Here is a 26,093-nt window from a genome sequence, read left to right as displayed (position 1 = left end):
GGGGGGAAGCAGGGGTCGCGGTTGTTGGACACTGTGGCGGTTAGGCATTACGCCCGACGAGTCATGTAGGACAGTCGGTAACCCCGGTGGTACATTCAAGAGGGCCAATCGTACTGCTTTTAAATTGCTGGAGTCAGCACCTTTATTTTCAGTCATTTACATTTCTGTTGAGAGCCGGTGGACGGCATTGTCTTTACTTTTCCGAGTACTCACGGTGGGCCTTCTCCGACAGCCCTATGGGTGTATCGCGGGAGGGAGTTCGCGGCTCGTACCCGGAGTATACGCGCACTGTGGTTGTAGTAGCACTAAAACCAAGGACTTAGTAATGTTGCTTAGGTGGATGTGATTTAAAATGTATAGCATGGCATGTAGTGCATATGATGTGTTGTGATGTGTGGACTGCTGTGTGGTCCATCTTTCTACTTACTGAGCTAGTGAGCTCATCCCACGTGTACACCCCTTTTTAGATGATTTTGCAGGTCATACATCTGAGGAGCATGGGGTGGGTCCCACAGTCAAGTTTCCTGAAGAGGACTGGTGGACCCCTGAGGAGTTAGAGCACAGTGCTGACTGCTTGTGCGAGAGCTATGCTGCGGGACAGCAGTTTTGAGGCCGAACTGAGCTCCACCTTGGAGGCCGTGCTGAGCTCCACTTCTGAGGCCGAGCTGAGCTCTTCTATGTGATGCCGAGCTGGGCACAACCCTTGATGCCGAGCTGAGCTCCAGCCTTAAAACCGAGCCGAGCTGTGTACTCTGATGGTTTTGACGATTTCCTGTATATACTTGGTATTTGAATCATATTCTTTTTATGTATATATCATGCCTTCGGGCCCAAATGTATATAATTATTGTATCACAATTCGGGTATCAAGTATATGGGATTTGTTCACAGGTAAAACTTAGTCTTCCGCTGATCTGATGAACTTGTGTTAGTGTGTGTATGCTGTGGTGGAATACAGTATCTGATGATCCTGGCAGGTTTGGGTTAACCGGTGTTAACTCGGTCACCGCTCCGGTTCAGTGTGAACGGGGTGTGACATTGTGTGTTCCAAGGGAAGAGAAACTGATAAAGTTGATTTTGAATGAAGCTCACAATACCCCTTATTCTATACATTCTAGGAGTACTAAAATGTATAGAGATCTGAAGAAAACATACTAGTGGCAGGGTATGAAGACTGATGTAGCAGAACATGTGGCAAAGTGCATGAATTATCAATTAGTGAAAGCATTGAGGTAGAGGCCATATGGGTTATTACAACCTCTTCTAGTACCAGAATGGAAATAGGAACATGTCACTATGGACTTTGTGACAAGATTACCCAGAACCAGAAGAGGAAATGATGTTGTATAAGTGATTGTTGATAGACTGACCAAAGTAGCACACTTTATACCTATGAAGATATCTCACTCTATGGAGAAGTTGGCACAATTGTATATTGATAACATAATGAGATATCATGGTGTAACTGTCAGTATTATTTCTGACCGTGATTCCCACTTCACTTCTAAATTCTGGGAAAGTACACAAAAAGCAATGGGAACTAAACTAAAATTTAGGACAGCATTTTCATCCTCAGATAGATGGGCAAATAGAAAGAACAATTCAAACATTATAAGATATATTAAGGGCCTGTGCTATAGATATGAGCTATAGTTGGGATGAGCATATACCATTAGTTGAATTTGCATATAATAACAGTTATCAATCAACTATTGGTATGGCACCATTTGAAGCTTTGTATGGGAAGAAGTGTAGAACCCCATTGTATTGGGGTTAAGTGGGAGAAAGAAGAATTTTGGGACCTAAGTTGGTACAGGCTACCTGTGAGAAGATAGATGTGATCAGATAAAGAATCAAGGCAGCTCAATCAAGGCAGAAAAGTTATGTAGATAACAGAAGGAAGCCTCTACAGTTCGAAGTGGATGAAAAAATATTTCTAAAAATTTCACCAATGAAAGGCATTAAGAGATTTGGAAAGAGAGGTAAATTAAGTCCAAGATATATAGGACCCTTTGAAATTATGGATTGGATTGGCAAGATAGCCTATACATTGGCATTACATCAAGAGCTATGCATATTTCATAATGTATTCCATGTCTCTATGCTGAAGAAATACATTCCAGATCCTTCACATGTATTGCCTGCTGTGGAACCTTTGGAGTTGGATGATGATTTGAGCTATGAAGAGCAACCTGAAGGAATCTTTGATAGCAAGGCATATCAACTCCGGAGTAGAACCATTCCATATGTGAAGATCAAGTGGAAGAACCATCCGAAGTAAGAAGCTTCTTGGGAGAGAGAAGATGAAGTGAAGGAGAGGTACCCAGAACTGTTTGGTTTACCAGGTAACTCTCGCAAATTTCAAGGATAAAAATTTTTATAAGGAGGGGGGAAATTGTAACTCCCCAATCTCACCTCTTTACATAAATTGTGAACAGGTAGGAGAGGTCAACACTAGCATGGCTGGCAATAGCAGAATGCCAAGAAGGGAACAATGACCCAACATGCACTTGTGTCTTCTGCCAACAGTGTTGGAAAAGTCAGCAAGAAAAGCGGGTCAACAGGTAGACATTAACCTTTAATAGGGGTTGGAAATGATAAGGAATTAAGCAGACTCAATAGGGAACAAATCTGGATCAACCGGCTAGACAGTCCTGGACAGGACAGGCTGGCCTGTCAGCTCGACAGAATAGTCATATTTGACTGTTGTGGGTCCCACTTTTGTAATTTGACATGAGGACCTATTTTTATGAGTCTATTATGATAAAATAAGTTAAATAATAATAATTTACAATAAGAATTATATAATTTAAAGTTAAGTATGTAATTAATTATATATGTATTCATATTATGACATAATCTAAGTGATATATATAAGTGGGTGGAACATTCCACTAAGGAATTGGGGTTATAAATAGGCCACCACCGACCTTAGTAGCCTTATTTTCTCACTTGGACAGCAAGAGAAAGAGAGGAGAAAAGAAGGAAATCAATCTTCTAAGGTAGCAATTGGAGGATTCGGCTAACAGGTAAGGGATCTAACTTGCATGAACCTCAAATTTGGGAAAATTTTCAGAAATTAGAAGTTGGATTGGGCCGATTTGGCTGAAATAAGAAGAGGAAGTAAAAATCTGAAATTTCAGCAAGTATGTGATTATAGAGAGTCTGATTTACTATTCATTGATGAAATAAATTGAAAGGGACCTCAAGAATCTGAAATAGGTTACATGCATGAAGGCCAAATGGGACTGTGAGACTAAGATTTCACATAAAATTTCTTAAAACAGAAAATTACTTGTAATTAAGGTGAAATCCCACTTTGAAATTTCTGTTCAAAGGTTAAAGAGTTACATGCAAAGTGAAATTGAGGATGGATTACATGCATGCATGCCTAATTTGGGGTTTGATCATCAAATTAGAGGGTGGATACTGAAATCCCACCTTAATTCATGGTCTGGTGTGAGAATGTGGTTTAAGTTGAGAAAATCTGGAAAATTCCTGCTGAATTTCATGCATAAATTAAGAAATTTAAAATGGAAATTTGAATGGACTGGTTGAAGACTTTAATTAGGGATGAATGAATTCAAATTTATTTAATATAAGAATGTATTAATTTTTTATTTTAGGAGATCTAAATAGCTGTGTGGGAGCCTATTCAGTACCAGGAGGGGAGTTGATTATTTCAGATGTATTAAATGGTCACGTGCAAGTGCCCATGTTTGCATATGTGAATTGGGTGATTGATTTTGCATGATGTAGTATACTAGGCTAGGTATCATCACCCTAAGTGCTACACCACTTGTTCGTAGAAGGTTAGGTACGGATTAATCCAACATATGCGGCTGCCTGATCAGCAATGCACTTTTGTGGTGAGATGTATTGTATCAGATATGGATGTGCACAGGATTCGACATACTGTATGCCTGGTGGATATATATATATATATTATACGGGGTTACTACTTAGGGGTTAGTCGGGGGACCGAGGCTCTAACCAGGACCGAATGGCTTCTGCTTGAAATGAGCTTGTATTCCTGAGGCCCAATGTACAGGATAGGGAATGCCACCTACGTTGCATAGCACTATACCTATAGGAGATGAGACTTAGTAATAGACTAGGGATTTGTATAGTTTAATAAATTAATTCATGAGCATCATTTTTCTGTGTGGAGCATGCATTGCACATGTTTACATGTGTTTGTCTACTCCACCCCTCACTGAGCATTCCCAGTGCTCACCCCCTATCCTTTGATCTATGGATGATGATAGTAGTCACCAACAGGTTACCAGTTCAGAGTATGAGGTTATGGCCATGGATCAGTTGGCTTATGTTCAGGATGATGATTTCAGCCATGGACCTGATTGCAAGTGTGATGATTGTGCTTATGGTGGATAGCATTACTGAGGACTGATGTACTTAATTATTCTTTTGTGTATATATGAATAGTGGTAGAAACAAGTTTTTTATAGTTGAGACTATAGGTGGGAGACATTGATGGTTTGGACAGGTGGGAGACAGGTTTGATGGTTTATACTATAGATGGGGGACATTTTTTGTGTAAATATTTTATTATAATGGGATGACTGTGATATATGAATTATTGTATATGATGTTGAGAATCATTGTACATATGGTATCAGGTATCACATAGAAGCACTGGGTGAATATGAAATTTTACTTGATCTTATAATATCTGCTGCAACTCTGATTAATAGTATGGTAATGTGGTGTGATGGACACTCCTAGAGTAGGGTCTTGGGGAAAACAAGCTAACTGGGTGCGGTGAGGTATCCAGTGCTGCATACATGTGCCATAATTAGGACAAGGTGTGACATGTAATTTTCGAGAATAGCAAAGAGGAGACTTTTTCCCTTTTTCCAGTTGGGGTTTTTTTCAGCAATCCTTATTCATGTTGTTCCCGCACCATCAGAAACTACAAAGAATCAATTCGTCAGTATATTACACGTTTGTATCGGGTGCCACAAGATCGGGTCCAAAATTGGCCCTGGGCCAAATTAGGGTTTTGGGCCGGATTTGGGTTTTGGGTTGCATTAGGTTTTGGACTGTATTAGGGTTTTAAGTTGATTTAGGCCACTGTTGGGTTCAAGATTAGAGCTTTGGGTTGTATTAGGGTTACTGTCGGGCTTAAGGTTGGATTAGGGATCTGGGATGCCTGCAGGGGCTCGAGTTGCTATCAGTGCCTTGATCATCACAAAAGACCTAGATTCCCTTCCGATGTGAAGCACAAACCTTGATCGATCCCTGTTTGTCATCACTATTGGGGTGGGTGGAAAAATAGGGTGTCTACATCTAGATGTTTGAGGGTCTTAAGTTAAAAAACATTCAGTGCTAAGTCATTGTCGATGAGGACATGTGGAACCCTCATTCTGTTTCAATCAACTGCAATATGTAAGGCCTTGGTGTGAATTGCACCTTCAGCCAATAGATTCTTGTCATTGAAGAATAGACTAGTGGATGCATAAACGGCCCCTAAAATCTCAGATAATTGAAGAGGGTCAGTCTCAATTGGCACATGGACCTTATTTAGGGCCTTTAAAATTGCATTACGATGTTCCGATGAAGCCATTAGAAGTCCCCAAATAGAAATGATTACTTTAGGTCTTCTTCAGCTATTTGAGTATTTCATTCTCTGGTTCAGGTGGATTCCCGATGTTAGCTCCTTTTTGCTTTTGCCTAGCTAGCTCGTGACATCTACAGCTAAAGCTGAGACTAGTGGGGCCGAACGTTGTAATTGCCATAATTTTTTTTTGGACTAGTTCCTTGTTGATATACAGAGGGAGATCTTCTCATTGTATGAAGTAATGGTATATAGATATATCTAAATCACCATCTACCATGTGGAAAATCATTGACTTGATGTTGGTTACTCGTTCATTGATCTTTACGATCCAAAAAAGGCAAGCAGCTCTCTATTTCTCGCAATTGTAAACGATATTGTGGATTTCATCCTCTAGGCATTGGTTGTCAGCCTTTAATGAGTTTCTTTCCTTGACCAATGTGATGGACTCTTTTCTATTGCAAGTGTCGTAGTATGCATCATCTTTTCATTCTTAGTTTTGAATTCAGCCATGTTGAAGAAATCTTTCTTGAAATTTTCAATATTGTCCTCTTCTTATTGCTTAGGAATGTTCTTGTCATTAGTGGGGACTTGCATGCTCTTTGGTGTCACACTGATATTCACTATGCATACATCCTCAAATAGGATCTCTCCTAATGCAATTGTGGCCATGACCAAGGCCATCTCCTTGGTCCATTTCGTAGGTGGTGGGTTGCTTTGTCCTTCAATAGGTTTAATGGCATGATACTCGAGTCCTAATCTACCATGTATTATTGACTACATATAAACCACAAGAGGTGGACAGTGTCAAGGACTACTGAGTAGCAGCATTTTTCTTCCACGAGGGGAGAAATGATCCTACCTACAAATATTACTTGTGTCAGGACAACTGGAGGGTTACAGATTACCAAAGAAGTCAGGGTAAGTCTTTTGCCATTGAAGGTATTCACCAATACAAAGTAATGAAATATCCATATTGGTATACAGGTTGGGATAAGCCGTTTTGACCATCAGTACAGCATGGTGGAGAAGTCCCAATAGAATTGGTCATTTTTTGCCCTCACAAGCTGATGACCATCGGTGGGTCACCACTAGCTAGTGAGCATCCACTGGTGGGAATAGGGTGACAACAAGGATTATTTGGCAGTGTGGTCTGGGTCTTCAAACCCATGCAGCTCAGATTACTTCACTAGTTGGTACAACTTATAAATGAATGGATTAATGTACTAGATCACCTAGATGTGGGCCCACTAATGCCAATTGTTGAATAACTTAGTAATGAGAGAATTACATTAATTTCCCAAACGGGCCTTAATGAAGTGAATTACTATATAAAGAGCAACTAGCTCATTTATTTCTCAACTATCTTAGTGAAGGGAGAAGAAGAGGAAAGAAGAGAGAAAAAGAAGAAGAAAGGAAGGAGAGAAGGCAAGGAGGAGAAGGATATTTGGACTAAGGGAGGGAGTTGCACACCTTCACTCATACCTTTCTCTCGCCCTTTTCCTTTTACTCTCTTGCTCCCACTCTCACTAGCATACTTTGATCAATATACCAAAATCCTCATAACCTGCTTTCTTAATTAACCAAATAATTGAGGAATTTTGTGTAGGAGACCTAGATTAGAGAATTAGGATGCTCACAATTGGAGTTAAGATTCAACAGAATGAAGACCCCAACTCATTTCCTCTATGTTAAATCACTTAAACCCTAATTGGGATAATGGGACAAATCCACTATAATTTATGCATCCTAGGTAGCTACGCATGTAACTCCTATACTACCTAGGGTGTGCGTGCACTACACATCTTCAAATCAATCTTAGATCATCAATGTGAGACCCAAGAATACGGCAAGTACCGATCCTGCCTGGGAGATCGGTGAGGTGTCCCCCATCAAGAATATGGCAAGTACCAGGGGGTTTGGGAGATTGGTGAGGGTGTGCAAACTTTAATTCCACATCGCCTAGGGAGAGATTACTGGGCTAGTTAATAACCTCTAGCCTCCTTAACACGGCACAACATGTTTTAAAGCCTTGAGACCCATGGGCAAAGAGGACAATGAGGCTGGGGTGTTACAAATGGTATCAGAGTAGACCCCGACAGCGTGTGGAGCCACATCAGGGCACTGGACCGAAAGGGGGAAGTTTGTGAGACCCAAGTATATGGCAAGTACCGAACCAGCCTGGGAGATGGGTGAGGTGTCCCCACCAAGAATATGGCAAGTACCAAGGGATTTGGGAGATCGATGAGGGTGTGAAAACTTTAGTCCCACATCGCCTAGGGAGAGATTACTGGGCAAGTTAATAACCTCTAACCTCCTTAACACGGCACAATGCATTTTAAAGCTTTGAGGCTCATGAGCCAAAGAGGACAATATTGTCCAAGGTTAATGGGGATGGGGCGTTACAATCAACCCTAGTATGGAAACCTACCTTAATTGGGTGAAATTGGATCAATAGAAGGATCCCCACAATAGAATAGGAATTATAGTGGGTTGTAGACACTAAGACGTAGAAAACACCAATTTTTAGCTTCACTGGTCAATGCCCATCGGTGGACTTCCTATAGAATTTGATGGCTTCAAGTTTACCGATTGGTCAACCCACTGGTTGTCACCTCCATCCAATGAGCTTCTATAATAGTAAATTTAACCTTGTTTTCTATGGTTCATTTGACCCATAGGAAGACCCCTTTGATTTCAATGAAATAGAACCATTAAACAGTGAGGTTACGTGGCGCAAGGTCATTGATAGGACACACCTCATCGAGATGAGAGGTGAGTGGGTGTAGTTTTTCTCTTGAGGAGTGTTTACTTTATTTCAATTCTATGCATGTTCATTTGGTTGTGTATATTGTAGGGACCGATATGCTTCTAACTCACAACTAGCTTGTATTGTTGGGTGACCGATGGCGAATTCCAGGACTAGGGATGCCACTTATGTTGCAGTAGTACTAAGACCCCAACTGTACTTAGTTTGATATTAGGTTTATGTGTTAGTAATCATAATCATATTTCATTTATTTAAATTTTGTTGATCTATAGAGTTTGCTTGCATGACCCACCTCTCATTGGGCTTCAAAGAAGCTCATCCCATTTATTGTGTGTTTTTAAATGGTGATTCAAGTATCCCCACTGATGCTATTGTGGAGACACTAGCTCTATTTGGTGTTGAGTTTTGGACAAATGAGCTTGTGGAGCATTAGCAGGAATGTCTTGTTATGGTTATGCCTATGGGGCACCTTGATGATAAAAGTCCTTTTGATGTTTTTATATAAATATCTGATAAAATGTTATGGATAGTTACATGTAATATGTCTTGGTTGATGTATTAATTCTTTTTGTATAATTATGATACCTAACAATAGAAGATCACCAATTGTATCTACTAGTACAATTTCTTATACTTAGTGGATCTTAAGTCATTTCATATAATTGTGATACTAAAGTACTGCATCGATGGTCCTGGTTGGATATTTGGATATGGAAGTACGTTCAAGTCACATGCCTTCAGGTAAGTGAAGGTGGAATGTGACAAATGGTGATTTCATATATGGTATCTTCTTCACTATCATCTTCAAGACAATTGATCGAGTTGAAAATTCCATCATGTCTTGGAAGTGGGTTCGTTACCACATTGGGTTATGATTTACTGCGAGCTGCGAATTCTCCCTTATCCACCAAGTCATGGATAGTGTGCTGGAACATATAGCAATTGTCAATTGAATGCCCCTCTTGTTCATGATAGTTGCAAGATTTCTCTTCTTTGTACCATTTAGGAAGCAGATACAACAATTGTCGTAGTGGGAGTTGAATAATCCAGCCTTCGGCTTGGAGTTCCATTAAAAATAGCATACCAAATCAGTGAATTGCCTCTTGATCTTGTTGGAAGTATTTTACTCCAGGACAAAGGGTGCAAATCCGGTTCGATTGGAAGCGACCGCGTTGAATTCTCCAACCTTGTTGCTGGTCTTGGTGGTTGAAACTACTTCTTTCCATTGTTAGATTGGTATCTGTATTTGGTGACACTGAGTAAGTTTCCTTCAAATATGGAATCCTCTACCAAAGATCCAACTTCAACTAATGCCTCAAATGTAGCGAATGATTGTGCGAATTTGTAGCTCTTGTAATCCTTGCGGAGATTCTTGACCACCATTTGTTTTTCCATCGGTCGGTCCTACGTTAGAGTGGCCTTGGACTTAAATCTTTCTAAGAACGCAGTGAATCCCTCGTTAGGCATTTGCCTCATCATTTCCAGATCTCTTCTAGTCATTTCCATTTTAGTGTTGTAGGAATGTTAATTCTTAAAGGCCCTTTTGATATCATCCCAAGTGTGGATGTAAGAACTATCAAAAGACATGAGCCAACATAAGGCTGACCTGGCTAAGGAGAATTAAAAGGCTTAACCGAGTTGTTTGTCAAAAAACTGTTGAACTTTGAGCTAGCCAATGAAGGCCTTCAGATGAACCTTGGGGTCTCCGGTACCCGTAGACTTCTCAGAATTCCACTTGAATCCCTGGGCTAGGCTAACGTTCGGGAAGGAGGTTGTTCCTTTGGTATCAGTAATCTGTTCCTCAATGGCCTTGATGCTTCAAATGGCTTTCTCGAGTTGTTCCACTTTCTCTCAGAGTGCTCTCTCCTTGGCCGTTTCTTCCCTAGGATCGGGTGGTGATTCAGTGTTTGAATATGTGTCCTAACCAGGTGCCTCGCCATTTGGTTCGTTAGCTTGTGTTGTTCATGATGAGGAATGCTCAAAAACCGTATGGGGTAGTTGGTTTTTAAATGCTGAGGCCAAATCCTCAACAAATTTCTTCAGGTTGGACATATTAGATCGAAGTTAACTAGTCTCAGAAGCTCCCTCGTTGGTACTAATGGTTGAAGTTGGTGATAACTCAAGTAAATGGATTGGAAGTCTGACCCCTAACCAGTCTAGAACCTTGTCTAACCTAGGTAGGTTGATCCATGGAGTGAGAAATGGTTCTTAGAGAAGAAGGTGTACCCTCCTTAGACCTTGATTAAACTAGCCTAAGCCCTTGATGTCATGCCTTGTAGTGTAGAAATTGATGCACAAACAAGGTTCACACCAAACAAACCTTTCCAAGTCTCTTAGACGGGGAAGTTATTCACCTAAAGTTAGAAAGCTTTTAAGCCCTAGGTGTATCAATCTATGTTGCATGCATGCAATTGATTATCAATAGGTCATCTAGATTAGGGTCTAGGACCCATTGCTAATTAAATTTGAAATTGAAAAAAAAGTGACTCTATCCAAACTGTCTAACCATTGGTTAGGGTTCATATTAGGTTGTGGTCCGAGGAAGGAATTAGGCACCTTGGTCCACCCGGTGAAAATCAAACTTCAATCCTATGTCTAATACACGAATTACTAGTTGGGCCATCTAAGTTTTGAGTAAACACAAGCAATACTATCATACAAGCATGGAGAGAAAATTATGGCTGAAGATGTAAAGGGGGAGTTCAAATCCACATACCTATATCTAGATGATTTACACAGTAAATATATAGAATGTAAAGCAAGGATGCATAGAGTAAGAAAATGATGAAACTAGCTGTAACATTCATCTTATGAAGGATATGTGAATAGAATTGAATGGGGTTGGGGGGTTAGTTGCATACAATAAATACAAACATGTAAACCATATGAATACAACATTGCACAATCAGTACAAAGACGAAGGATTGAGCGATTAAAAAGGAAGAGATGTAATTCATAAATAAGCTAAAAACAATGAATAATAGCGAGAAAACCTTCGATAAGAAATTGAATTAAACAAAAAATCAAATAAATTTAGGTAAAAAAGAAGACATCATGTAAAATAATATTTAAAGAGAATGTTTTACAGAAAAACCATAGAAAGATGCATTTAACAAGCCTACAATGTGAGATTCCATTGAAGGAAAATCTTAGGTTTTGCACTGGTCAACAAAGGAGAAAATCCGTGTGAAATAGTTTATTATTTGATATATATTTTTCTTTATTTTATGGATGTGAATTTATCATTTCATGTGATAGTTTATTTTATTATATGATTTAAATTCATATTATGCCTTGTGTTATTGTACATAAAACAATAGATTGTTTTATTGTACTCATCTCTCATTCAGCATGATGTCATCCTAGCATAAGTAAATGTTGCAAGCTTGTTGGCCTAGGGCTGTTATAATTCTTAGGGGAGAGTATTCGAAATATAAAGTACCTGATAGAAAGACTATTTTATCCAGGCGAGGTGGGTGCTTAACACTTTCTGACTCTAGTAACCTGAAATGGAACTGAATCTCTATTAGATGACCATATATGAAGTCAAATCCGGGGGGTTCGATCCTTAACCAAGATTAACCCCTCAATCTGAGCTCAATTCCTTAACCGGAATGGAGCTCCCCAATAGGATTCTAGGGACTTAAAATCTTAGGTGATGATTCTAGAAATCATGTTTACTTTATCCCCTTATGTCATCAAGAAGAAACATGACTCTAGACTTCTCATTTTGAAACCCTCGGAGGCTGCTCAGATGATGACGAGTTTCCTTTAAGGCATAAAGATCCGATATCTATAGACTTGATAATTGTGAAATGAATAAAATACCCCTAAGGGGAAGGTTTTATCCACTATAGTCCAAGAATTGTTGAGATATCATGATGTTGGATTGTGCCATATCCCCATTATGGGATGGAATCGAGCTCATTAGCTTCACATTCTAAGAAAGATTTTGTTTTAAATGACCAAAATGTTTCTTTGGTAGCAGTCTGTACTGGCCAGTATATTCTCTGATCCTATGCTAGTCAAGGTATGTAAAATATATTAAAGACTGGTTTTTAAATTATCCGATTCAGACATCGGTAGCTTAAGTTATAGGCATTCTAAGTTCATGGTCCCTATGTTAGATAGGCTAGTCCTAGCCCAGTTCTTCTTGGAATTAATTTGGTTCAGAAGTCAACCAGCTAAAGCGACAAAGAGTGCACCTCACATGAATTGACACTATAAAGGGGGTATGTCGACATCGAGGACTTGGTCCATCGACGTGGACACATTTCAATGTAAGTGTCAAACACGTTTAGAAGTTTTTGTTCAACAAATACAAGGCCCATGTCGACATTGATGCACCTTAGCCTTGATGTCGGCATATGGCCTGTCGATATAGGTTATTTGGGTAATTTCATATATATGAGGTTTCTTTTTCCTTAGATTTGGAGAGTTGTATGTAGTTTCAACCTCTTCACTAAGAAAATGAATTCGTTTAGGTTAATTTCTAAGCCATTAAGGTGTCTTGTGATGTGATAACCACCTCCCACAAGTTAGATAGAGTTTGCTCAAGTGTGTGGCCCTATTTTGCACCATTGGTGAGATAATTCTTTCTTAGATGCTTGATGGATGGTTTAGGAGGTTTTCCTAAACCCTAAAACGTGTGATAGGGGTTTCAATCCCTCAAAAGTCCATAAATATGGGGTACTCCACATTGGGAAGCATCCTTGGGACTATCTTTCAATATGTGGATTCTCTCCTTGGCCAGAGTTGGTTTAAAAGAATAAGTTTCTATGCCCTATGCGCTTGGGCAAGTGTGATCTCAAATTAGAGCTTCTCTCCTGAGTTTAGAGCAGCCTCCAACAAAATTTCATGTCTTTCTTATCATTTTTATTTAGTTTTCTTCATCGAGGAGAGTCTCTCTTCACTTATTTGGCTACTTTTGCTATTATTTTGAAAATTAATCTTTGCAAGGTTTTGCATGCTTTTGGGGTGTGGGATACCACTTCTTTAGGGTGGTGATCATGTTTTTGTTAGGATATTGTTCTAGGATAGTTTATGGTGTCTTCTTTTGTAAAGTGCATCACGTTTCTTCTTCTCTTTCATAAGACAGAGATGTGATGATACGATGTTTTGATTAGTGTTTTATCATTGTTTCTATCTCAAAATGTTTCTTCCTATTTTTATAGATTTGTAGGGATTTTTTTCTTAGATATTTCTAAGCTTGTTTTAGCCCTTGGGGCATTTTGGTAATTTTCACCATATTTAATTGTGCACAAATTTTCATGTTTATTTTATCATTCTTTCATCACAGAGATTAAAGTTTTACCATTCTAAAGTTTTCCCTTTGTCATTCTATGCATTCATGCATTAGGATTAAGGTTCGCCTAGTTAGGGTTTTGAATCCTTGTCTTCTTGATGTCATTATTTGTTATTCTTGTCTTCCACATATTATATATTCTCTTTGTCTCGTTTGTGCATTCAAGTATGCTAGCCTTTGTTTTTTAGTCAAAATTCCAGTATGTGCCTTTTAGACTTCCTCTTTTTATTTTTAGTCTTTTTGTATCTTTTTATAGTATGTGTAGCATGTGTTAGATCTATTTTTACCAAGTATTAGAAAGATCGATTCACATTGGGCGAATCGGGGTGCCTAACACATACTCTGGACCCTAACTTGACCTTTACTCAGACTGTTGGTTCAACTAATTTATCCATTTGGTGGTCATGGAGTCATTCTTTATTTTGTGTGGGTCCTAGACCCTAATTCTATGTGGCAACTCTAAATTTGTTCATTTCTCTCTCTATTCTTTACCTTCCATAATCCCATATCAATCCAATGGATAAATTGCCATATCAGCTCTCCATCCTTTTAATTCACAAATAAATTAGAGAACAAAAATTAGCTAGATGGTGGGCCCTATGTCTAAGTTTAGTCACAAGACATGTGACCGATCTTTTGGATAGATAGGTAAACCCTAAGCCCATATAAGACCCGTAACCCACAGAGACTAAGTCCGAGGTCCATGAGAACCATGGAACCTCATGCGGGTGACCCCAAGGAAGAAGATAGAAACTAAGGACTTCCACTTTCTGAGGTGTGGTCCCTTGCTAATTGAGCTAAGTACAACATGAGGTTTTTTTGCCATAAAATTGGATACACATACAATCAAATGGTGTTTGATTTATCCAAACAGTCAAATTTCCCGCAGTAGAATTTATCAAAAAATAAAATAAAAGGGGAAAAGAATGCTCCCTGGTCTCATTGCCCTTACATCAATGCGGAGCTAATGAGCAGACCCACATGGGCATCAATAGGAATGGGATTTTTGAGTTTCACAAGGGTGGAGTTAACATTTGGCCACCCTCCATATTTGGGCAAAGGGGGACCCTAGGTAGCATTAATTCCCCCCTCCCCAAAAAAGAAGAAGGGAAATTTACATCCACCTCCCCTCGCATCTACCTTTATTACGTTCTCCCTCTTGAGTTTCGTTTATTACATTTAAACCCACTCAAACTAATACTGTGAGAGAGGTGTTAGTTTTTGAAATGGAAAAGACGATTTTACCCTTCTTCTTCCTCTCTCCTTTCCATTTTTCCCATAACTCGCCTCTCTCTCTCTCTCTCTCTCTCTACACACACAGAGACACAATAGCTAAATGCTCTTAATAGCAAAACAACTATTGCAAATTATGATAGGAATGCAAATTATTAACAAAGTAAAAATAGGTCCATAACCTTACTGAACTGACTAAAATTAATTCAAAAGTAATTTTTGAAGATATTGTTTTGAAGTAAACGCCAGTGAGGAAGTCAGCCACTAAAACCCTCCAAAATCATCAGAAGGACCACCGGAGTCTTCTACGACGACACCCAAGTCCGTCGACAGTCCCAACCCTACATCCTTAACTGAATTGAAACCCTCCAATAACAGCAGTGCTACTGTGACACCCACTACTATCTTAGTGCCCGAATTCGAAGGTACGATTTAAGCCCTACCTAAAACTAATGCTGCAACCAAAGCCTCTACTACACAGACACCCAAATCGGTAGTGAATGTTGATTGTGAATGTTGAAGTGAAAGAGGGAAGTGCTTCTGAAATAGTCGTAAAAACTCTACCAAAGGGAAAACCTCTCCTTGTAGAACTTGGACAATCTTCCAAGAAGGAAGAAACGTTGGAAGAAGTTGTGGTTGCAATGGTTCTGGAGTGGCTCTTCAACCTACGCCAGCTCAGACTACAGCGGCGGTGGTGGGGGCTCTTGCTTCTCCATTGTCTGATAGGTCATCAATTTCTGCAACTGTAAGAAGGTTGTGAGCGATGGAAATAAAAGGGTAGTTATGTCTTTTTGTATTCTAAAACTAACACCTCTCTTACGGTGATAGTTTGGGTGGGTTTAAATGTGATAAATGAAACTCAAGGGGGGAGAATGTAATAAAGGCAAATGCAGGGGAAGATGGATGTAAATTTCCCAAAAAAAAATTTGCCTACAACACTACATGGTTGAACAAATTCAGTGGTTTAGAGATACCTCTTTAGACCAGTCTTGTGGGAATGTTTTAGCTTTGTTCCTACATTTCTTATCAAAGAATATTTTTTTTGGGTTAAGTTTTCATTAAGAACTTTATTCCTTCTGTTTTACCCAAAAAAAAAAAAAAAAGATATATGGCTCATCATCCATGTACCATTGAATCAGATTCCAAATGGACGATTCAATCTACGAAGATGGTCCACCCATCAAGAACTTTATTCCTTCTGTTCTACCAAAAAAAGAAAAAAAGAAATAGGAAAAATTACATGATTACCCACTTATGAGTTTCTCTTTACCAAATTACCCATCACAAGTTTCAGTTAACAAAAATACCCAAAATTAGGTTTCCCTTTACAAAATTATCCATTTAAAGTTTAAGTTAACCAAAATACCCAAAATTGAGTTTGGGTTTACAAAACTACCCACTCAAAGTTTTAGTAATAAAAAAATACATGATTATATCTGGAAGATGAAGATTCACTATTTTGGGTAGTTTTGTAAATCCAAACCTGATTTTGGGTATTTTTATCAACTGAAACTTTGGGTGGGTAGTTTTGTAAACCCAAACCCAAAACTTTTTGTGGATAATTTTATAAAGGGAACCCAAAAGTGGGTAATTATGTAATTTTCCCAAAGAAATATGGGTCATCATCCATGCAGCATTGAATCAGATTCCAAATGGACGACTCGATCTACGAAGATGGTCCACCTGCTCACCAACAACGTAAAGAAACGAAGCATGGCGCTCTGAGAACGAGACAACTTACAAGACTGTCGCACCCATTCTATTTTCCTGAGGCGTGATGGGATTCGATTTCAAAGCATCATCTTTTCTTCACGTCTCGAACCACTTTGAATCTCATCTCAATGTAAGGGAGAATTCAGAAAAAGAAGCAAAACCCAAAGGTAGAATCCATGTTGAAGTTTGAAATGCTTGTGAAACGATGTGTTTAGAGCTGCAATTCTGCAAATCCCTCTTATTCTCTATCAACACCTCCCGTTCATCTTTCCCAGGAAACCCTGTTCGAATTCCTGCAAAGGAAAGAGGTTTTTAGGGAGATCGCTCCTGGGAAGCCAATGTGGGTCTCTAAGCTTAAGCGCCTCAGATGGATTACTGTGATTTCGGGTATATCGAACATAGTTGTGATTGGTCTTGGTGGGTTTTTGGTGATTTCGGTTCTTCCGGGTTGCGGGAGAGATGTTCTTCCAATTTTTATTGTTCTGGTCTCTGCTGGCGTTAGAATCATGTCGATGATAGGTACTGGCATTGCACAGGAAGCTTCGGCCATAACAATTCTTCGGTCTCCGACTGAGAGCTCCGTTGTTGACTCATTTATCCGCCATGAAAGACGGGTAATCTTTATTTTCTCTTCGTTATGTACTCTTGTTGTTGTTCTGATGGTAAAATTTGGATTCTGTATTTTGAATGTTTGATTGAGGTTTGCTGCTGAGTCAGAGTTCTTCAAACTGCACTATCGATTTTAACAGTGTATCTCGGTCTTTTGATTAGTACTTAAAAGAATATTTAATTTTTTGAGTGTCACAAGGGCCAGACATTTGGTTTATTAAGTAGTAAAATGCAGCACCTTTATTGTCTTTGTGAGTTTCAGAAAAAGTTTAAATTGGAGGACAGATCAGGTTTACCTGATGAGAGTATTATTGATATTTACTTCATAAAGCAATGTGTCTTTGTCTTTTTTTGGGTGAATTAAGAATATATTAAAACAAAAGAACAAAAAAAAAAAAAACAAGTCATAATGGCAATCCAAGGGCTAGGAGCCCTAACATCAGCCACTAAAAACAAAAATCACCAAAGGGGGATACATCCAAAACAGGGGAGGGACAAACAAACACCAAAGAAGGGGTACATGAAAACAAGGGGGAGGGAGAAACAACATAAAAAGATGATGCATATGTAAAACTAGGGGGAGGGAGCAATAAGAGGGAGATCCCAAGAAGAGGCCATATGTTTGTTTCTGCTTGAGTCAGGGCACACTACACAATTATGAAGGATTTTATTTCTAATCTCAAAAGTGATAGTATCCTAGACTTGCTCAATAGTACGCGAAGTGGTGGACCATCTTCTTTTGTTTCTTTCCCTCCAAGTCTTCATTAAGCAATGTTAGAACTATAGACTTGTTCTTTAAGGCTGTAGAGCATAGTACAAGAAGGAATATTTTTTCCCCACTTCAACCAAGTAACCTATTTGTCTTGAGGAAGAAGGATTTCTCTGGGAGGGAGTGGGCTTGGCCGCTTCTGGATTAGGTGTGATACTGGCTGGAAACCAAAATTGTAATTTTGGGAGTTTTATCAGTGTACATTAAAAACTAAATATGGAAAAGAAGACAAGTGCTGGATTTAATTACCTTATTGTATTTTTATTATATTTTCCTTTTCTTAATGTATATTTATTTTTGATTTTTTGAATATGGTCTTTATTATTCCGTCGGTTACCTGTTTTAGGGAGAATTCATGTATTTTTGGCCTCCATAACCTGAACAAAATCCTTGCATTTTAGAACTTAAGCAAAATTTAAATGCTTTTTTTTGGGGGGGTGGGGGTGGGGGTGGGGGTGGGGGGCGGGGGAGGGGAAGAATGTCTTTGGAACTTGTGTATAGGTGGGCCTTTTGGTGTTAGTGCTAAGTTATGCTCTCAGGCTGGAGGTCTCTAATGTCCAGAAACTTATGTATTTGATATTGTATCTTCGGATACACTTGTCCGCATTTGAAGAGTGTAAATAAAGGTATATTGGAGTTCTGATACTCTAGACTGCTGGTGACACGCTGGAGGAGTTTCCAAATTTCTGTAGTTTTCTGTATATTTGCACTCCCTAGTGTTATGGGACTAAGAATGTGTGCATGTTTTTTTGTATGACTGGGAATCTGGGATGGTCTTTTGAGTATATTTAACATTGGCACTCTAGTGATCTTGCACACATTCCCACTCTTGCACTTGCTTTGCAGCTTGGATCCATTGTTTAGTGACCCTAAGAAGGAATGGAGACGTAAAAGAAATAGGATTACATTTTAATTTTTATAAAAATATGGGCAAGTTTCATATTCTTCTCTCTAAAATAAAAATTAGAAGTATTTGGTGGGCTTCTAACATGCTTATTTAATTATCATTTCTAAGGTAAAACAACAAAAAAAACAAACTCAACCTTATCCCAACTTAATGGGGTTGGCTACATGGGTCCTTGCAAAAAAAAAATAGAAGTGAAAGTAAAATGGAAATAAAAGGAAAGAAGCCCAACACCAACAAATTAGGATAGATGGGGTTGGCTACATGGATCCTTTGCCCTCCAACCGGTTCCATCTGAGGTCATAATTGGGACAAGACCTAGACTACACATGTCATTCCTCACTACTCCTATGACTATTTTTAGGTTTTCCCCTATCTCTTTTAGTTCCTTCAATCGGAATTAGATCACTCCTCCTTAGTTGGGCATCCCCAAGCCTCCATTGAACATGGTCATACCACCTCAAACGATTTTCTCGGAGCTTGTCATTGTTTGGGGCAACTCCCAAATTAGCTCTAAGATTTGCGTTCCTTACTTTATACTTCCTAGCTTTGCCACATGTCCATCTTAATATTTGTCATCTCTGTTACACATAGATTCTCTATTTGAAACTTCTTAACTGTCCGCCCGATAGATCATAGCCGGTTGTACAACAGTCCTATAGAATTTTCCCTTAAGTTTTAACAGAATACATCGGTCACGCAAAACTCTGGAGGCACCTCTCCACTTTATCGATCCCTATTTAATTCTTTGTGAAACATCATCCTCTATGTCACCTTCCTTATTTATGGTTGACCCCAGTTATCTAAAATAGTCACTTTGCAATAGCTCTCTCTCCTTAATTTTCACCATATTATTATCCATTATAGTGTGACTAAAGTTACATATCATATACTCCATCTTCGATCTACAAATCTTAAAACCTCTTGTTTCCATGGTTGATCTTTATAGTTCTAACTTAGCGTTAATCTTTGCTTTTATCTCATCCACCAAAAGGATATCATCGGCAAAAAGCATCCATCATAGGATCTCGTCTTGAATGCTCTTAGTTAAATCATCCATGATATGTGGAAACAAATAAGTGTTTAAGGCTGATCCCTTATGTAACCCAATCGTAATTCGGGATTCATTAACTTGACCTCCCACAGATCTCACACTAGTCACCACGCCTTCATACATATCTTTAATTATATCCACATATTTAGTCGACACCCTTCTGTTCACTAGAACATGTCAGATTCTATTGTGGATCTACTGAGCATAAAACCAAATTGGTTCTCCGGATATGAGTCTCTGTTTTCAGATGGGCTTCAATAACATTGTCCCATAATTTCATAGTATGATTAATTAGTTTTATGCTTTTATAGTTATTGCAGATCTGAATATCACCTTTATTTTTGTAGATCGGAACTGCAATGCTTCTCCTCCATTCATCTACGTAATTTATTGGGATCTCATCTGGGCCTGGTGTCTTGCCTACTTTCATCTTTCGTAAGGCTTCTTTATCTTCCGCCACTCCAACCTCCCATATTATATCTATCACGTTGGTGTCTTGATACATAATGCAATCTTCTAGGTTGTTCCTACTTGAACTATCTCCATTTAGTAGATCACAAATATACTCATCTCATTTCTTCGTAATGTCTTCATCCCTTACGAACACTCTTCCATCACCGCTTTTGATACATCTCACATGGTCGAAATATCCACTCTTACTTTCTCTCATTTTAGCTATTTGATCATTTATGAGGTAAGTAATTATTAAATTCAAAACTAAATATATTAAAAAAATTCATTTCGGTTCTCCAAATGAATTGTGAAACCCCATGACAGAAACCACAGCCCACCATCCAAGCTACCAAAATCATTAAACTGGCAGAATCAACCACAACTGCCCAATAAAATCACAGCCAGAACATAGGCCTCCTATGCGCACCAACTGATGAAAGGCAATTGAAGCATGAATGTCAAGCTAATTGGATTATCTCCCTCTATGACCTCTTCCCTTCTGCTGTTATCTTCTTTTTGTTCCTTTAGTGGGCCCACCACTGCTTTTGATAAAGGTGTAGAGCACGTACCAAGTTTTTTACAGTTGTAATATGTGTATAAGGGTATTTTTGTCCTATGAGTGCAAACATGTAACTTGTACTTATTTCACTTATTATGAATAAAGAGGGTTGTCAGAGAAGACAAAACAGTCATTCCTCATAATCAAACATGGTATTAGAGCTAAAATCCCTTTGGGGATCCATGCCCTAGGGTCCCATCTCTCTTTCTCACAACTCTCTCTCTCTCCCTCTCCCTCTCATTTTTCTGCTTCTACCGCCACCCACCACTGAGAGCTCTCCACTAGTCTCTCCTTTCTTCCCAATGATCTGAGAGACCCATTCTTCTTTATATCGATTTTTTATTTTTAGGTTTTCTTACCTCTATTGCTTTTTCATTCTAGGGTTCTTATCCCTGTTTGATGCATATTTTCTCATTGATGCTGCTGCCTATAGCTTTGTTGGTTTTGTTGTATGCAATTTGGTACCTTTATGCAAATCACAGCTCATCAGGTTTTTCTCCAAAAATCGATTTTAAGGGTTTTCTCCCTGATCGATTTTTTGACTCAAGGTTTTATTTCCTGATTTTGTTGGTGCTGCTGTATGCAATTTGGTACCTTATGGTTTGTGGTTTTTTCTAGCCGCTTGTCATCTTCTTTGCGTGCATCTATTGAGTGGTAACCGTGACTAAATTACCACAGTATAGACTCAATTTGAAGGGACTAGTCTTGGGACACGTCAGTCTTTCCCTTCATTCCCTGTGAGCTCTGTTTGCCTAGATGAGAGCAATTATCTGATATGGTCACATTCTTGTTACCTTTCCATCAATTCTTGCGGGTATGTTGGATATATCACAGGTGCAATGGTGAAGCTTACTGCTACTGGTGCTCCACAAAGAAAGTGGAGCTCTGATATCTCATTGATGATGTCGTTTCTACTCAACCAGATGCAACCCCAGATTGCTAAGAGTTATCTGTTGTTGGATACTGCTGGCAAGATTTGGAAGGCTGCTCAAGTTACATATTCCCAGATTGGGAATGATGCTCACAGGTTTATAAATTGCGCAAGAAGCTTCATGAAACCAAGTAGTAGGATCTCACCCTCTCTCAATATTATTCTGAGATACAGAGTTTGTCGTAGGAATTGGATTTTTATGACGTCTTCCAGGCTACATGTACTACTGATGCTACCTAGTTTCATTAGCGGGAAGCGAAGTTTTGGGTCTATGATTTTTTGGCTGGCCTCAATGTTGAATATGGTCAGCTTCGTGCTGAGCTGCTTAGCTGTAATCCTTTCCCTACTTTGGAGCAGGCTTATTCTCTATCCAGTTGGAACGTAGTCGTCGTTATGCTATGTTGCAGCCCATTTCTCAGAACACTCTACCTTGCTTTCTGGTTCTACTACACAGCCCAAAGGTGGGTCTACCCGGTCTAGTGATCGTGCTTCTTCCGAGCGGGAACCTATCAGTGTGACTACTATGGTAAGGAACGTCATACTGAGGAATCTTGTTGGAAGCTTCATGGTAGCCCTGCTTCCGGAAAAGGCCGTGGTCGTGGTTAGTCCTCTCAGGCCAATCAGGCTGAGATCATTAGGCCTGTTCCAGCCATTCCCAGTTCCACTCTTTCCACCGATGAGCTGTCTCTGCTTCTCTGTCTGACGACCAAGCTGGAGTCTCCTTCATCTGCTGCCCCTACTTCCGCTTCTACCTCTACTTTGGTTACACCCAAGTCCCACAAGGCTTCCTCAGGTATTTTGGTCACTATGCATCAGTTGACTCTCGTCCTTGGATCATTGACTCCGGTGCCACTAGTCACATGACTGGCTCCTCTAGTCTACTCTTTCAGTATTCTTTTTGTTCAGGTAAAAACAAGGTTCGAGTAGCTGATGGTTCCCTTTCCTCTATTTCTGGAAGGAGTGCTGTAGCTTGTTCTGCCACCAATGGAGATATACACCAATGCTTAAGTGTGTGAGTTGTTCTAGTGCCTCAGGGAATATCTCATTCAATTGCAGGGCATGATCTATTTATTTATTAGGAAAGGAGCATGTGATGTATTTTTCCTATGCTTATTTATAGTGCTCTTTCCATGTTCTAACTTCTATGGTATTCCTGCTTTGCAGTTTGTGTTTCTATTTTTTATTTTTTGTCAAAAAGTGAAAGCGTCAGTACTATTAATGAAATCACGACAATTATTGCTGTATGAGAAAAGTGCACAGTGGATTCTTACTGCAGCATAATCAACTAGCATCATGTTCAAGGACTACTGGTTGAATGTTTAATTTGCTCACCACATTTTTTATGGTGCTATATGTGCGGCCTTTTAATTTGAAGCATTTTATTATGTGCAAAAAAAATCTCAAAAGCTTTTTAACCTGCTTGATGCACAGACGAGGTATAAACGATGGTTATGGTGGACACGATTTGCAATGATAGTTACTGTGTTGCAACTTCTTGGAGCAACTTACTTGATATTTTCTGCAAGGAAATTTGTTACTCCTAATGGAACATCCGGTGGCTGCTTTTTAGGTAGATTGCTTTTTCTTCCCCCTTGCATTCATAATTTCTCCTTATAAATTTGCATGCGGGCACAATTTATTTCGAAGTAGCAGATCTTGAAACTTGGAAATCTCTTTTATATATCCTGCAATCAGGCACCGGGAAGAAGCAAAGTTTACTGGTATTTTTTCTGGTTATGGTGTGGTTTATAGTAGTACTGCAATGTTTCACCGGATCTGATGTGCTAAGATGGAGGTCATTTTATGCAACTCATGACAATGCGTGGAAAGCTCATTACAGGGAAGTATTTGATCATGGAATTCGTGAGGCATTATGCTGTCTGGGACGTGTCAAATACTTGTAGGGTTCTATGCTGTATTTGATTCTCTCTCTTTTATTTTAACCATCATCCATCTGATTGACTTCTCTCTCTCTCTCTCTCTCTCTCTCTCTCTCTCTCTCTTCATCCATCCTTCTATTATTGTCTTTGTTTTCCAGAAGTGTCTTGGAGGAAGATGAGGTTTATTCAGTTGCGCGACTATTGGGTGATCTTGTTGCATATCGTGCAACAGGCACTGGACATTTGGAACTGTTGTCAGGTTAACCTTTTCCGTATGATCTAGTTTTTCTTTTATTTATGCGTAACATTCTTATTGATAGAAGGTGTTGTTTTTATGTGATTTCTTTAGTTTTGTTTTGTTTTTTATTTTATTTTGATTTTCTAGGACCATAATTGTTTCTTATCCATGTATCTCTTATTTACATTTTGGTTGTATGAGGGTATTCCGTACAATGATCAGGTTTTCATTTTACTAATTCTTTCGTTTTATATTGACTGATTCAACAATTTATGGGTTATCTCTTGGTTACAGTATTGTTGATGCAGTTGTTGGTCATATAGGCATATAGTACAAGTTGGATGGGATGCAAAAGAGTGAAATTTCTTGTAACTCTCTGAACAAAGTTTTATCATTTTGGAAATGAAAGAAAGCCAAGGTTCGGGAAACGAAAATACCTCAAGGGTTTGTCATGCCGTTTGTGAGTGGCTACAAGTTATGTAGCCAAGGTCGCATCTCTATGTTCAATGTGTCACAAGTTCACAACTCTTCAACTTCATCACTTTCTTCTCCCTTCAACTGATCAACCACTCCCGCAAATAAAAGGAGCAAACGAAGATGACAAAATTTTCTCAATCTCATTGATTGTGGTATCATTGTAAAGGTTATTCAGTGTCCTAATGTAGGACTAGGATGTGACAACCAAACCAGCCCCAACTGCAGGAACTTTTAAACTAAGAACAACCAAAAACCAATAGCAGAAAATCAGACTTCGGCCACAAACCAGAATTGATAAACGATCTCAATGAACAGTAACCAGAAGCGAAATAAATCAGCAGCAGTCTTAGGATTAAACCAGAAATTTAATAACAATATAACACCTCCAGTAGGTTCAGATCACAGATGCTAATAGTCCAGAATGTCACAGTAACACAGAACAGAAAACAGAATCTAAATCTGTGCAGGTTTTGACAGTCGGCCAGAATTGCTTGACAGTTCACTTCAGCAGATCCAGTGGCCTGATTGACCCCAAAATTGGATTGATCCTCCCTCTGGATAGGATTATCCTTCAGTCAAAATATGGAGGCCATCGGATGGCTGGTTCTCCAAAAATAGCTAGGCCGATAGGAAGGAAAACAGAGAAAACCAACCCAGAAATCTGCAGAGAAGTTTGATCACTTACCTGAACTGCTGGAGAAGAGAATCCAATAAGAAAAGATCCACCCGGACTTCTCGCCGCAGAGTGTCGATCGGATCACACACCAATCCCTAACCCTTGATCAGACACAAAGGTATAGCCATGGAGAAAACCCAGCGGCAGCAGCATGAAGCTTCCCTTTTTTTTTTTAATTGTAAAACCGTCTCTCTATGATGAGAGCTCTCCTTTATTTATAATAATGATGGGGAGGGTTTACAAGTAATAGTAACTCAGAGTGACTAAATCTGAGTTACTAAAAATTGATTACAAGAAGTTACTAAAAACTGAAAATTAGAATCTAATGAAAATAGAAACTAGTCTAGACAGAAATTAGAAACTAACAATGACTTGAAATTAGAAACTAATTTAGGTACTGAAATTAGAAACTAAATAACCCCATCTAAGAAGGAAACTAAAGAAAAGGAAACAAATCACTGAATCCCGTATGCAACCTTAGAGCCCCTAGTTTAGACCCATAAAAGTAGCCCAATACACTCCAAACCACATGGACTGAAGGCCCAACACGTATACAACCCAACCCTAAGCTTATTCCTAATAAAACAAGCCTAGTTTGGTGAAGAATCTGCATCAACTCTCCCCAGCTTGGAAACATTCGACTCCGACGAATGGATAAGGGACATATAGTGCTCATACAATTCGGGATCAAGCCTCTTGAAATCATCAGCATGAATCCAAGTACAGTCACTACGGGGACGGCCTTTCCACTTGACAAGAAAAGTGTGATAACCGGTGCCACGGCGGGAGGTCTTGTAATTATCATCCAAGACGTCTTCAATAACTTCAGAAGTGGGTGGCTTCAGTTGAGGCAACCTCAGCATTTGCTCCATGTCTCCATCATCCGAATGATGCCCAACATAAAGGTGAAGATCAGCCACATTAAACACGTTGCTTATGGTCAT

General features: G+C 39.2%; 1 protein-coding gene across 11 annotated transcripts in view; it reads left to right on the top strand.

Annotated features, from left to right (window-relative positions):
* Nucleotides 1–16,628: 16,628 nt before the first annotated feature.
* The window catches only part of LOC122071424, an 81,490-nt gene continuing 72,025 nt past the window's right edge, over nucleotides 16,629–26,093 (top strand). For 7 of the 11 annotated variants that reach the window (XR_006138184.1, XR_006138183.1, XM_042635773.1 and 4 more), the window contains exons 1-4: nucleotides 16,632–17,213; nucleotides 23,310–23,448; nucleotides 23,574–23,778; nucleotides 23,917–24,017. Coding sequence is in view for 9 of the 11 variants with exons in the window: in XM_042635773.1 (XP_042491707.1) it covers nucleotides 16,938–17,213; nucleotides 23,310–23,448; nucleotides 23,574–23,778; nucleotides 23,917–24,017 (721 nt within the window). In the remaining 2 variants the exon portion in view is untranslated. Of the gene's footprint in view, nucleotides 17,214–23,309; nucleotides 23,449–23,573; nucleotides 23,779–23,916; nucleotides 24,018–26,093 lie in introns of all 11 variants that reach the window. The other 4 variants (XM_042635769.1, XM_042635778.1, XM_042635770.1 and 1 more) reach the window with 3 other exon arrangements.

The sequence above is a fragment of the Macadamia integrifolia genome, unplaced genomic scaffold (genome assembly GCF_013358625.1).
Source record: "Macadamia integrifolia cultivar HAES 741 unplaced genomic scaffold, SCU_Mint_v3 scaffold_223A, whole genome shotgun sequence".
Taxonomy (NCBI): Eukaryota; Viridiplantae; Streptophyta; class Magnoliopsida; order Proteales; family Proteaceae; genus Macadamia; species Macadamia integrifolia.
Note: the sequence above shows the minus strand (reverse complement) of the source record. Positions and strands in the feature narration are given on the sequence as shown.